This window comes from Diceros bicornis, chromosome 6 (genome assembly GCF_020826845.1).
Source record: "Diceros bicornis minor isolate mBicDic1 chromosome 6, mDicBic1.mat.cur, whole genome shotgun sequence".
NCBI lineage: Eukaryota > Metazoa > Chordata > Mammalia > Perissodactyla > Rhinocerotidae > Diceros > Diceros bicornis.
Window position 1 is genome coordinate 67561275 of NC_080745.1, and position 14651 is coordinate 67575925.

The following is a 14651-nucleotide window of genomic DNA, read 5'->3' on the forward strand; positions in this document are numbered from 1 at the left end:
GTTCCAAATCCAAACAGATTCCTTTTGTCCTATCAAGTTGGGTGGGGGGGGGCGACATATGAGCCTGGTTGGGCACGGAGGATGTTGGCAATTGCTCTTCTCTGCCCCTCGGTTTTTCTGTTTCCCCTCTGCCGCACTGCAACATGCAGGAGGCCCGAACAGCCAAAATAGGGTAAATTCCCACCCATTTCCATGTCCCTTCTGTGACCCACACTTCCATCCCACCAGATGTCCCCAGGCTTCCCCATTGTCCTCTGATGCCCTTCCTTAGTCCCTCTGATAGAATTGCAGGCAGGGGGTGGGGGGTGACCATCGGGGATAGGCCTCAGGCACTTCCCTCTGTCCCTAGAACAGATCACTGTGGCTCCTATCTCCTCCATGGCCAGAAGAAAGGTCCATAGCTTGGCAGTTGGCAAAAAGACCATATATTAAAAAAAATAAAATCTTGTCTTGTGTCTTCTTCCCAGATTCTGTTGACCGGAGAGTTTGTAGAGAAAATGTTGGAGGACTTAGAAGATTTGACTTCTCCAGAGGAAGTAAGCCTGTTTGATTCTCTCTGATAGTGGGTTCCAGTTTCCAGGAGCGTGTGTGTGTGCGTGTGTGTGTGCGTGTGAGCCTGTGTGTGTGTGTGTGTGGTGTGGGGATAGGCTGGAAAGGAGACCCTGGAGATGTTAAATATCTTTATTTCTGTCTTCCCACCACCCCCTGCCCCACCCCCAGCCCTCGTAAGGACACCCAGCAAATTGTCTGAATTGCCGGCTCCTGAGAACCTCATTGAAGAGGCAGCCAGGGCCTTCAGGCTAGTACGAGTTCTCCCCAGCCCCTGCTGTTCCCTGGCAGGTTCTGAACAGAAAGCCCACGCCTGCTGCCAGAGAACATTCCACTGGGGAGTTCTGGTGGGCAGTGAGGGACTCCTGCTCTCGCCTCAGGCCACCCAGGAGCCACTCTCCTTCCTCCCTTCCCCAACCATAAGCTCTCCTCTCTTGGTCTGCCTCTTCCAGCCCTAGCCCAGAGCCCAAGGAGCTGGCAGGCCAGGTGGGGGCTTGTGCCTTCCCTGGCTACTCCTCTGGGGTACAGGAATGGAGCCCATAATCCCCTTTGTTTTTCTTCCTTGTTCCCGGCATCCTCATTTGTGGGGACTTACCTCATCCTGGAAAGTCCCTTCCCCTCCCCCGGCCTCCTACTAAGCAGCACCCCAGCAGGATCTGAGCCTTCCTGGCCCCAATGCCTGATAGGTTAGTGGAACATTAGCAAGCTGGCCTGGCCTCTAGAAAGCTCTTCTGGGCCCTCCTCTGCCTATGGCAGAGACAGACCCTTCTCTCGCCCTGTCTGCCGGGAAGTGTGTTTGTGGGAGAGCTCCTTCACCTCCCAGGGGCCAGGCTTTCGAGCCACAGGGAGGCCAGGCAGCAGCTAGCTTTCAGCCAGCACTGGAACTTCCAGCTGCAAGGGTTCCCAAGGCCGAGTCAGCCAGGGCACGGTGGCCTCTGACATCCACAGGGTAGAGGAGAGTGCAGAGGGTGGGACTGTCCTGTCCAGGTCTCCAGGAACTCCTCAGAGCCTGAAGTCACCCCTAATAGGATAGTGTTTTCTCTGTCCTCTGGGATGCAGCTTGGTAAATTAACTCATTTATACATTCAGAATCACCAAGCACCCAATCTGTGCCAGCCAATCAACCGCCACAGATCACTGGTCCCTGAGGCCTGGCTCCCATTCAGTTAGACCGGAGCCAGCTGCCCAGAAGCACTTCCAGAGAGGCCATGTTGCACTGGAATGGCACTGTGCCAGACTGCTGCTTTGAGCTTGGGTGTTGAGGGGATGGGAGGGGGACAGTCCAGGCAGGAGGGACAAGAGCCAGGGGCCGCTTAGGAAAGTAGGTCACTAAAAATGAGGGGTTTTTTTTTGCTTTCCTGTCCAGAGGCTGTCCCCACACCCTGCCCCATTCTCTACTTTGGTCCTGGCTTGGACACTCCCCCATCAGAGGGAGAGAGACAGAGCCAGCCAGGAAGTGTCAGGCCTATCCACTTCCAGCCCCAGTTCTAGGCAGGCGGAGGGCTCTGTTCTTCCTCCTTTCCAGCCTGGCCTGACTTCTCTTTGAGCCCCGGGACAGTGAGAGTCATAAAAGGCAGACCCTGTTTCCAAGTCAGTGAGCATCTATTGAGCACCAGCTGTGTGCCAGACCACATGCAAGGTCCTAGAATACAGAGGGAATAAGATATCTTCCCCTATCCCCACGAGAAGCTTGAGAAACAAAACTGTAAGCAAGTCAGTGATTCCCCTGGTGGGGCAGGAAGGCCTTGGGGTCTCCTTGGCCACCACTGGGACTACTAACCCTGGGAAGCAGATGAGAATGAACAAGGGGGAGCAGCATGGGAGTTTGTGCCTCCCAAGGATGCACCAAGCCCAAGAAATCACCTCCAGCCACACTCTGTGCTCCTCCACCCCCCACTGAGGCCGAGCCTTTGCAAAGGCTACAGAGGGCAGGTTCCAGGGTCCTTCCTCACCAGCCTCTGAAAGAGAAGCCATGGTGGGGACAGGACTGCAGAGTTCCAGACCTCTAGCCACTTCCCTGTAGCATCTGCACCCTCCCCCTGCCCCCCATCCTCCAGCCCCAGGGCCTCAGGGAGCAGATTCCTGACATGCTTGTGGCTGGAGGCAGAACCAAGGAAGTGAGCTGGAGGGAGGTCAGCACAGTCAAGAAAGAGTTAGAAAACAGGCCTCTTCCAACCCTGGTTAATTATTGGCAGGGCAAGGGGACAAAAGGGGTCATCAAACTCCAGCCACTTGACCCCAGCCATCCACCTGGGTCTAGCATTTGAGATTGAAGCCAGGCAACCAGGGGCCTGTCTTGCCCCCAGTACCCAGGGGATAGGGCCTGGGTGAGGATCCTGACCTCTCTCTAGGCAATCCGGGAAGAAGGCGGTGGGTCCTGTTAACTGCCCTCTGGCTCTGTGCTTGCTCTCTCCACAGTTCAAACTTCCCAAAGAGTACAGCTGGCCCGAAAAGAAGCTGAAAGTCTCCATCCTACCCGACGTAGTGTTCGACAGTCCTCTGCACTAGCCTGGGTGGGCCCTGCAGGGGCCAAGGGAGAGCCCAGCTGCTCCCCGGTGACTTCCAATGAAACAACTGCGTGCGAGAGATTCCCACAAATGAAAGGACAGTGTGAGGATGACTGCGCAGCCACCGCACCCACAGCCGGTGGGACGCCGTGCACAGGCCACAGGCCACACCTCACCTGCAGCTCAGGGGCCTCACCTCTCAGCCGGCCAAGCCCATGTGACTAGGCCCTGGCCCCACGAGGCCGTGAGCCGGCAAAGACAAACCTTCCCCTCCTGCTGCTGCCACAGGTTCTGGTTTGAGATTTGCCTCTGGAACTTTGCTGTGCCCTTAGGTGGACAAAGGCCTCATTCCCTGCTACGCCCCACCACACAGCACAGCCGAAGGGAGATGGAGTGGCCGTGTGGGGGCACTGCCCAGCTCAACTCTGGGAAGCCTTTGGTATTCAAGCTTCTCTGGCCTCAGAACAATTTCTCTGATCGTGTTTGGTTTTCTTCCTCCTCATTTTATTTTGTAGAAACCGATGGTATTTTATTGTTCTTCAAAGATGTCCAGAAGCCGTGTATATAATGTTTTTTAAACAACTTTATTCCCATATGAACTCTCTCATTGTCTCAGACAGGGGCCGGGGGCCATCTCCCCCTGAGCCGCCACGAGAGAAGGTGCCGGTGTTCGCCCGCCAGCCCTGGCACAAGGAGCCAGCTGCACAGAGAGGCTTTTCTTGCTGGCTGGGCCTGGGCAGGGTGAAAGCTGAGACACTCCCCCAGGCAGCCTTGAGCCCAGTTTAGCTGGGACCAGGAAAGGGTGCTGCTGGTTCCCAAGTGGACTGGGCCCTCACAAAGTTCAGGGACCATCAGGCTCTCAGAGACTTGAGGCCCCAGCCTCATCTTCCAGGCCTTTTCCACCCAACCAGCCCTGCCTGGGAGAGGGTGAGGCCCGGCACCTCACAGACCATCCCCACCTGCCACTCAGGGCCTGGGGCTCCAGCTCTATGACCAGTCCTGGCCCATGTCGTCATCCCCTGGGCCTCCCAGCCTCCAGGCTGCAGGACTCTGGCTTATTAAAAACGGAAAAATCAACCTCTCAACATGTCTTTCACTTTGATTTTGCAGACACGGCACTCTGCCACCCCCCCATCCTCCCTGCATCCATTCGTTTCTCATCTTTCATTCCCCATTCCTTGACCTGTCTCCTTTCCTGCATCCTGGCTTCTCGTGATCCTTGATCCCTCGCCCCAATACTGCAGATCTCATGGTCTTCCTTCCAGAAGCCAACCTATTGCTGGCCTATGGTTTGGGGGTCCTCTTGGGTTATCTCCCCCTTCTGACCTGGAACCCACAAGCCCCTTCCATGCCCTTTTACCCCAGATTCTAGGGACCACTATTTCAAGTTCACCATTCAGGCCTTTCCAAAGCAAAGTCCTTTTGTCTGTCAGGGACCACACAAGACCATGCACTGCCCCTGCCTGCACCCACCACACACGGCCACCACAAGGAGTGCCACATAAGATCCGGATCTGATGAGAGATCCAGCCAAAGAGCTGCCTCCAGAGGCCATGAGGGCAGTGGCTGGGCTCTCCAGGGAGCAGGATTTGAATTTTCAAGGGGCTACCAGGGCCTGGTTCCTTCTCTGCACACACTTCAGGGCTACCTGGTTAACTCCATCAAACTCAGAGCTTCAAGGCAGATCAGTCTGCAGTATTGGAAGAGATGGGCTCCAGACCCCCACCAGTGAAGACGGAAGCCCCTCTGGACCTGATGTTGGCAGCAGCTGTGCCTTCTGCTCCGAGGACTTTTCCAAAAGGACATTTCCTGGCCTTTGCCCACCACGGCATCCCTGCCTTTAAAGCTCTTGGCTTCTGACATTTCATGGCCAGAGAGGTGCCACCAGCTTGCCTCCTTTCCTTGGCACCCTGACTTGCCTTTCCACAAATGCTCTTTCTGGGGACCTGCCTCCACCTGCCTGGTTTGGCTGGTGGGAAGGAGGGTATTTTCTGAGCTAAGCTTTGTCATCAGTATGGGAGGCAGGAGGGAAGCAGGTGAGCTCTGAGATGATGAGCCCGTGAAGGCTGTGGCCCCTTCCTGCCCCACCATGTCAGGAACCTCCAAGGTCCGGCTAGGGCCAGGCCTCCATTTCCTTTCCCTACAGTGCATTGGCTCTGGGGGAGTGGCAGCACATCCGCCATCTCTGACCAGACCTCCTTTCCCTTGGGCAGAGGTGCCTTCTGGAGGTTTCTTGGGGAGAGGACTCTCCATTGAGCTTCTGGCTGGTGAGAGGGAACCCTCACTGAGGCTCAAGCGAGACTGATCGTGTAGCAGGCCCAGCACAGCACCTGGCATATGGGAGTGCTCACTAAATGTACCCCTCCCTTCCCTCCCTGAAGCTTTTTGGGAGCCCTGACCTCATAGTGATCTGGGGAGGTAAGAGGCCTCCCTCTCTAAATCTGCCTCTTCCATAGGCTTCTTTGAGGCTTGCTCAGTCCTACCCTCTCCCTCCAGGTCCCCATGGCTAAAGCTTCTGAGAGGAAGGGGCTTCCCCGTGCTGTTTGCCTGCTACATAAGGCAGACTCCTGTGGCTCCTCACATTCAGTGTGGGCTGCAAGAGGACCACAGACCCAGCTGTCATTCAGAGGGGAAGAGGCTCATGTAAGGTCTCAGGTCTGGCCGGGAGCTGGTGCCTCTTCCTGCCCTTCTCTTCCTCTTCCAAAGGCAAGGCTTCAGGGCAGGGACTTGGAAGCCTTAGGGAGAGTCTAAAGGGCTAGGGCATTTTTAAAAATAAACACAGGATCTTGGGACTGGGTTTTGAGACTGAGTTGAGAGCAGGGAAAAAACCTGAAGGTCAGTGCCCCTATGGGGCAGACCAGTAGAGAATTCCCTTGACTCTATTTTTTTATCTGGTTGTCTTTCCTCTCTGGCTTCCAGGTCCTCCATGCCAGGTGAGGTACCTGGGTCCCTGTTACAAGTTAGGAGCCCTGTGGAGAGAGGCCTCCTTTTGTACAAGTACCTGAATGCTGCAATGAGCAGACTTTTGTAAAATTTTATATTAGTTTCTAATGTCAATGGCGACTCAGTTCCTGGGGGCTGCAGCCAGCCTGGGACTTTTGTAAGAATTTTTGGGTGACTCACTTAGATGTCGTTTCCTTCTTGCTCCCTTTTCCTCTGTGTAATCTAAGTGCATTAAACATATTTGCAGAAGTGCCTGTGTCTTGTGCTCCTTTCTGGCTGCCTGGAGTAAAGGAGTGGAAAGCCTGGGGCCCTGGCAGAGGGGGTGGGTTGGACTCGGCCGCTTAGAAGAAGCCAGCATGGGGAAAGGCCCCAAGACTGTGTAGGAGTGGAGGGGGTGTCAAGGAGCAGGATCACACAGCTGGTGACTCTTCAGTCATGCAGAAATGACTTTGCAGGGACGGGCTCTCTCTCACTGGTCTTGAATTCTTCTAAGGTCAAGGGTGTAGGAGTGTGGAACACAGTCTAGGGAGAGGAACGGGTGGGTAAGATCCTCTCTGCCACTTCACTCCTCTTCTACCCTCCTCTAACCAAAACTTGGGAAAGTGGGCCTTCCTCACCTCCAGTTTGGAGTCCTTGTATCCCCTTCCAGCTAGGGCCAAGAGACAGCCACTCCCTTCACCAGGCATCTAAATTCAACCTCCTAATCCAGGGCCAGGGGGCAGGGTGGAGGGGCAGCCACAGAACCCTCACACCCACTGGGTGACACAGAAGACAGCCCACCCTTCCTGTCAACTCTTCTGGTCCTAGTCTGGTGAGGAGGCAGGTGGATTTTCTTCCCTGGATTGCCCAGCTACTGACTCTCCAGGGCCTGATGGGGCAAAACAGAGCCTAATACCTGTGGGGAGAGGAGGCAACAACCTGGGCCTTAGAGGCAGGCAGGAGAGATTTACACCCAGACAGGGTTCCCAGAACCTGCAGGACTGCTCTCAGCCCTCATGCATTCTTTCCCTTCCTGCTAGGCCTGGTTGTCTGTCCTGGAGAGTAGCAGGGCCTTTTCTCCTGGTCCTCAGGATGGAGCTGTAGCACCCAAGGTGTTCTGCTAGGGCTGATGGCAGAGGTCTTGGAGTCATCACCGGGGGGCGGGGGGCGGCGGTGTCAGCTCCTGTGAAGGGACTCTTGTTCCCCTCCCTGTCCTCTATGAGAACCAGCGTATCTGGAGGACCTTCCCCTGGAGGAGGTCAGCACTCCTTCCCCTGTGACCTCCTACTGACCTGTGGCTGGCCCTGGAGAAAGTCCCCTGGGGCAAGTCCTGTCTGGGGCCCTCAGTCCCTCTGGCAGTCAGAGCAAGGGAGCTGGGAGAGTCTGAAGCCAGGCTGACAACCCCAGCGTGGCCCAGGCCACACCCCTTTCTCCTTGGAGCTTGGAGACCAGGGATCTAATCTTCCTCATCTGACTAGCCTAGAAGGACCCAGGGTCAGGGTGAAGTTCTTGCCCCACAAAGTACAGAATAGCGAGATCCTGTGCTTAGGTGGTTCCGGGAGACAGGACTAGGCTGGGGTTTTTTCTGGAAAGAGAAGGGCTCCTGGGCCTAGAGCAGAGACCCCATCCCTAGATTTAGGGAGGGGAGAAATCTGCCATGTGATCTTTAATGTCGCCTCCAAAAGGCCTGTACATTCCTCCAGGTGTCTGCTCTGCCCCATCTGCGGGGAGGGGTTGTCAGGGGCCCTGGAGAGGGGTGCCCATTGGCTCCAGAGCCATGGGGCTGAGGATCCTGAGAGATTTACCAAACTGGCCTGACAAGAAGGAGAATGCAAGCTGGAAGTGACTCAACCCAGCCTGCCAGGCACTAGAGGGGGAGGAGGTGGGGAGGCCAGGGTAGGGGAGAGAAGAGTGATTTGCTGGGCAGGAGAAGGGAGGGATGTGTCCCAAGACCGCATGGGCAGGTCAGGATGTGGTCTGGGAGGGGCAACCATCTCCAGGCCCCTTCCATGAGGGCATGGTGACACTGACCCAGTCCCCTCTTCTTCTTAGTGCCAGGAAGTCCTTGGGAGAGAACTAACGGCAGGATGGGGGAAGGAGCAAGAAAAGTGCTGGTGGGTGTCCATGGTTTGTGTGAGCATAGCTCTCTAAGGAACTTGAGGGGCAAGGGAGACTTGGAGGGGGTTGTGATGAGAGTAGTGGCCTTATTGGGGCCAGAGAACTGGGGGTAGTCCCCCTTATTTCTTTGTTTTTCCAATTTCACCCCTGCCACCCCACACCCCATCTCAGTCCAGAGAGCACTGAAAGAAAGGAGGATGGGGCTTCTGGGTCACAACGTTTACCAGACAGAGCAAGGCCACCTGCATCGTTGAGCCTCTACAATAACACTGTGGGAACGGTAAGAACTAGAAAATATGTTCATTCATTTATTCTTTCAACAAACGTGCCAGGCACTCTGCTATGTGCTAAGAGACTGGACACAGGCCTGGCCTTCAGGAGCTCATAGCGCAGTGGGGGAAAACAGACAAGGAAACAATTACAAGAGAGGGCAATTTAAAAAGGAAGCCAGGGGGCCAGCCTGGTGGTGCAGCGGTTAAGTGCGCACGCTCCTCTTCGGTGGCCCGGGGTTCGCAGGTTCGGATCCCGAGCGCGCACGGGTCAGGCCATGCTGTGGTGGCGTCCCATATAAAGTAGAGGAAGATGGGCACAGATGTGAGCTCAGGGCCAATCTCACAGATGTGAGCTCAGGGACAATCTTCCTCAGTAAAAAAAGAGGAGGATTGGCATTGGATGTTAGCTCAGGGCTGATCTTCCTCACCAAAAAATAAAAATAAAAAAACAAAAAGGAAGCCAGTAAGCTGCTTTCTGTCCTACCCCAGCTCCACCACTTATTACCAGTGTGATTTAGACAGGTTGACTAACCTGTGCCTCCTTTTCTTCATCTGAAAAGGGATACTCGCTTCACAGAGTTTTTGCAAGTCTTATATGAGATAATACACCTAAGATGCCTAGCACATAGAAATTGCTCAATTAGCATTTACCCTTTATAGGTAAACACAGAAAAGGTGCCCAGCCCAGTCTGGGGAGATTAAAAAAGGCTTCTTGAAAGAAGTGACATCTAAGTCAAAGCCTGAAGGATGCTTAAGGACGAACTGGACAAAAGAAGAGGGGGCTTTACTTTCAAAAGCTCTCCAAGCAGACAGAACAACAAGGGCAAAAGCCCCAAAACTCCTGTTGGGAACTGGAGAGTTCAAATTGCCCAAAGTATATGGTTTAAGGCATCGAGCTTTCATTTTAGGACTGTGCCCCTGCCTGCTAGACAGAGAGCATTTTGAAAGAGAGCAAGACGAGAGGCAAGGGGACCAGTCAAGACTGGACCAGCGTAGAAGCCATACAGATGGAGAGAATGGGACTCACTCATTGATTCAACACATCCTTATTGAGCCCCTCCTATGTGCTAGGTCCTATTCTAGACACTGGAGATACAGCATTAAAGAAAATCCTTCCTTTCACAGATCATATATATATTTGGTGAGGAAGATTGGCCCTGAGCTAACACCCGTGCCCATCTTCCTCTGTTTTGTATGTGGGATGCCGCCACAGCACGGCTTGATGAGCAGTGTGTAGGTCCATGCCCGGGATCTGAACCTGCGAACCCTGGGCCACAGAAGCGGAGCGCACGAACTTAACCATTATGCCACCAGGCCGGCCTCCACAGATCCTATGTTTTAATGATGGAGGATACATAATATTTTTTAAAACTAGAATACATAGTACATGGAGATATGTGCTATGGAGAAAAAATAATGCAGAGGAAGAGAGATAGTGAGGGCTGGGGGAGTGGTGCGTTTTTAAATACGGAGGCCAGGAAAGCCCTCACTATATAGGTGACATCTGAACAAAGGATCTCAATGACAGGAAGAAATGTGCAATAGCGACATCTGGGGAAAGAAGGCAAAGAGAAGACCAACCGCCAAGACCCTGGGGTGTTGGGGAGACACACCAAGTGTATTTAAGGGACAACAGGGGAAGCCAATGTGGCTGGAGTAGAATGTGACAAGGGGAATAACAGATTACTTACCCAGAGGCCAGATTGTGGAGGACCTTGCAGGCAATTACAGTCGTGCATCACTTAATCACAGCGATATGTTCTGAGAAATGCGTTGTTAGGTGATTTCGTCGTTGTGCAAAAATCATAGAGTGTACTTACACAAACCTAGATGGTATAGCCTATTGCTCCTAGGCTACAAACCGGTATGGCATGTTACTGTACTGAATACTGTGGGCAATTGTAACACAATGGCAAGTATTCGTGTATCTAAACATATCTAAATATAGAAAAGGTATGGTAAAAATCCAGTATCAAAGATAAAAAATGGTACACCCATAGAGGGCACTTACCATGCATGGAGTTTGCAGGACTAGAAGTTGCTCTGAGTGAGTCAGTGAGTGAGTGGTGGGTGAATGGGGAGGCCTAGGACATTACTGTACGATACTGTGGACTTACAAACACTGGACACTTAGACTACACTAAATTTATAAAAAATATTTTTAACTTTATATTTTTTAACCTTAGCTTACTGTATCTTTTTTACTTTATAAACGTTTTTTTTTTTAAGATTTTATTTATTTATTTTCTTTCCCCTCAAAGCCCCAGTAGATAGTTGTATGTCATAGCTGCACATCCTTTTAGTTGCTGTATGTGGGACGCCGCCTCAGCATGGCCGGAGAAGTGGTGCGTCGGTGCGCACCCAGGATCCGAACCCTGGCCTCCAGCAGCGGAGCATGTGCACTTAACCGCTAAGCCACGGGGCCGGCCCATAAACTTTTTAATGTTTTCAAACTTTTTGACTCTTTTGTAATAACACTTAGCTTAAAACACAAACACATTGTACAGCTGTACAAAAGTATTTTCTTTATATCCTTATTCTATAAGCTTTTTCCATTTTTAAAACTTTTAACTTTTTAACTTTTTAAAGTTTTTTGTTAAAAGCTAAGACACAAACACACGCATTAGCCTAGGCCTACACAGGGTCAAGATCATGAATATCACGGTCTTCCACCTCCACATTTTGTCCTAGTGGAAGGTCTTCAGGGGCAGTAACACTCATGCAGCTGTCATCTCCTATGATAACAATGCCTTCTTTTGGAATACCTCCTGAAGGAACTGAAGATTTGTTTACACCAGCATCACCACAAACACGTGAGTAACGTGTTGTGCTATGATGTTACGACAGCTACTACATCACTAGGTGACAGGAATTTTTCAGCTCCATTATAATCTTATGGGACCACCATTGTATATGCAGTCTGTTGTTGACCGAAAAAAGGTCGCTATGAGGTACATGACTGTATAAAGCTTTGATTTTTATTCTGGTTGAAGTGGGAAGCCATTGGAAGATTCTGAGCAGAGAACTGACATAATCTAATTTATATTTTAAAAGGGTTGTTCTGGGGGGCCAGCCAAGTGGCGCAAGCTGTTAAGTGGACGCGCTCCGCTGCGGCGGCCCAGGGTTCGCCAGGTCAGATCCCGGGTGCGCACTGATGCACCGCTTGTCAGGCCATGCTGTGGCGGCGTCCCATATAAAGTGGAGGAAGATGGGCACGGATGTTAGCCCAGGGCCAGTCTTCCTCAGCAAAAAAAGGAGGATTGGCAGATGTTAGCTGAGGGCCCATCTTCCTCACAAAAAAAAAAAAAAAAAAAAGGATTATTCTGGGGGCCAGCCCGGTGGCATAGTGATTAAGTTCCTGTGCTCTGCTTCAGCGGCTCGGCGTTCACAGTTCGGATCCTGGGCGTGGACCTACACACCACTCATCAAGCCATGCTGTGGCAGCATCCCATATAAAGTAGAGGAACACAGGCACAGATGTTAGCCCAGGGCCAATCTTCCTCAGCAAAAAAGAGGAGGATTGGCAACAAATGTTAGCTCAGGGCTAAACTTCCTCACAAAATAAAATAAATAATAAAAGGATTATTTTGGCTACTCTGTTGAGAATTGACTTCAGGAGGTAAGGGCAGAAGCAGAGAAACCAGTTGGGACCTATTGAGATAATCCAGGCTAGAGATTCTGGTGAAGCAATGGAGATGTTAAGAAGTAGTCAAGATCTGCTGAAGAGTCAGCTATAGGATGCTCACCGAGAAGCAGAAGACTGCAGCAGTTTAGGGGAGGAGCAGAAATCACAACTGTTTTGGGCATGTTGAGTTTTGAAATGTTCATTGTATCTCCAAGTGAAGATGTCAAGTGAGCAACTAGTCTACAAGTGGATGATCTGAGAGCTATCGAAGAGAACGATCTATAGGACCTGATGACTCATTGAACGGATAACGGAAGTGAGAGACAGGAAGATGTCAATGTTGCCTCCCTGATCCTTGGCTTGGTAACTAAGTGGGTGACAGGTTTACTGACTGAGATAGGGAACACAGTGGAGGGGGAACAGGCCGGAAATTGAAGAGGATGAAGAGTTTAGTTTTCAATATATTGAATTCAAGGTGCTGGTGGGACATCTGGGTGGAAAACATAGTTGGCTACATGGATCTGCAATCAGAAGGGTGAGGATTGGGGCTGGAGATACTAACTGGGGAGTCATCAGTATACAGACTGTAATAAAGCTTTAGGAGTAAATGAGATGCCCCAGGGAGCAGGGGTAGATTAGTAAGAGAAGAGGATGGAGAGCAGGACTCTGAGGACCGCCAACATTTTTGACGTGGAAATTGGAGAAGTCTGTGGCTATAAAGATAAGAAGAAAACCAGAAGAGTATGATGTCTTACAAGTCAAAGGGAGTGGTCTAGAAAGGTGAGAAATGAAATGAATTCTTTAGATTTATTATCCTGGATGTCATTGGCAAGGAGGCCACAGACGTTACTTTCAAGTGTTCCAAGCTAGACCATGTTGTTTCTTTGCACCATCTTTAGAGCACGGAAATGAGGATTAGGACTTGAACACCATTTTCTCATTTGTTCATTCAGACATGCATGCATTTATTTATTCATTTGTTCAGCATAAGACCTCCCAGGTGAGGAGATGCAAAGTGCTAAAAGACACAGGCTCTGTCCTTGAAGGACCCATATTAACCCCCACATCAGGAAAGGAGATCGAGGTCCTGGAGCAGAGAGAGCCTCTGGTTTTATGGAAGGTTCAGGGACCCATGGGTTATATTGAACTTGATTTGAATCTCAGTTCTACCATTTAGAACATAATCAATGATGACTCCGAAATCCATAATCTCCAGTACAAACCTCTCCCCGCCCCGAAGTCAGTATACACAATTGTCCCCTCAAGATTTCCACTGGGATATCTGGGCCAACTCAAACTTAACTTAGACAGAACTACTGAAAATCTCCCCACCCAAATCTAATCCTCTCCTTCTTGGTAAATGGCACCACTATCCAGCTTCTTGTTGAGACCCAAATCCTAGGAAACATTTTAAAACATTGGGGGGGGGGTGTAAAAATATATATATATATACCTGGTAAGAATGTGTTTAAAGTTCAGAAGGATAGGCTATACTGTGATAAGCACATCTTGATCCCATTCCTACCCTATTACTATTATGTATTGATTCCTCTCCACCGGTATCTAATCCATATCTAGTCCTCTTGGCTCTAATTTGAAAATATATCCCAAATCTGACAGCTTCTTACAACCAGCTTCAAGTCCAAACTCCCCACCATGACAGCCAAGGCCCTGTGTGTTCTGGCTCCTACTGTCTTCTCCCTCCCCACAAGGCCTTCCTTCTGCCCTGGAACATGCCTAATCGATTGCTTTCACATTTGTTTTCCCTTCTGACTGCAGCACTCTTCCCCCAGATTGTCACTTGCCTGACTCCCCCTGAACATTCAGGTCTCAGCTCAAATGTCACTTTTTCAGAGAGCCCTGTGTGTGCCGCTTATTCTTTATCACAGAAATTATCCTACATATTTAATTTTTAAAAAACTCTTTGTACATGTTCTCCAGGGAATTCCCAGGGACTAGAAAAATTCCTGGCATATAAAGGCTTTTGTTAAATATTTGTTAACTGACCGATTGACCTCCAGCAGATTACTTCAGTTCTTTAAGCCTCCGTTTCCTTATTAACAGAAGAGGGATAATAGTGCCTCTCTTGCTTGGTAATTTTAAGCGTCAGAAATGTGGAGGAAAGTATTAAGGACATGGGGAAATTGTTCCCCCAACAACGAACCTTTCCAATTCCCTGCTCAGTTCCATCAGACAGATGAGCAGACTGACAAACCCTTCTTTACCGTAACCTCAGGTAAAAACTACGGGTGTAGAAGCCCAGGAGGAGGTGGTCCCACTACGCAGGGGCATCATCGCCCTTTTAAGAAGCGCGGAACTCCACCGCCCCCAGCCCAATGTTTAATATACCGAAGTTAGTGCGAGTCACGTGAGGCTCTCGGGCTTGCCCCGCCTTAAATAGGCGGAGCCTCAGCTTGGGGACCAATAGCAGGAGCAGCCTTCGGAACAGCCCCCAACTCCAGACAGGGAAAAGGGGAGGAGCCGGGCGCCTCAGGGCCGCTGTGCCAGCACTTCCGGACAATACGCCCCGCCCCCGCCTCCTCCCCTCCCCCGTCGGTTTGTTTCTTCAGTGCCGGTGGGCCGAACCAGCGGGTGCTGATTAAAGGTGCCGCCGCTGCGCTGCTGTTTTCTCCTCGCCTCCCCCTCCCCGACTCCCCG

The 14651-nt window shown here is 51.3% G+C and overlaps 1 protein-coding gene across 2 annotated transcripts in view; it reads left to right on the forward strand.

Annotated features, from left to right (window-relative positions):
- SUFU (SUFU negative regulator of hedgehog signaling) overlaps positions 1-3787 on the forward strand; it is a 101150-nt gene extending 97363 nt beyond the window's left edge. For both annotated transcript variants that reach the window (XM_058543883.1, XM_058543884.1), the window contains exons 11-12: positions 468-536; positions 2968-3787. In XM_058543883.1, coding sequence (XP_058399866.1) covers positions 468-536; positions 2968-3057 — 159 coding nt within the window. In that variant the 3' untranslated portion in view covers positions 3058-3787. The remainder of the gene's footprint in view (positions 1-467; positions 537-2967) is intronic.
- Positions 3788-14651: the final 10864 nt, after the last annotated feature.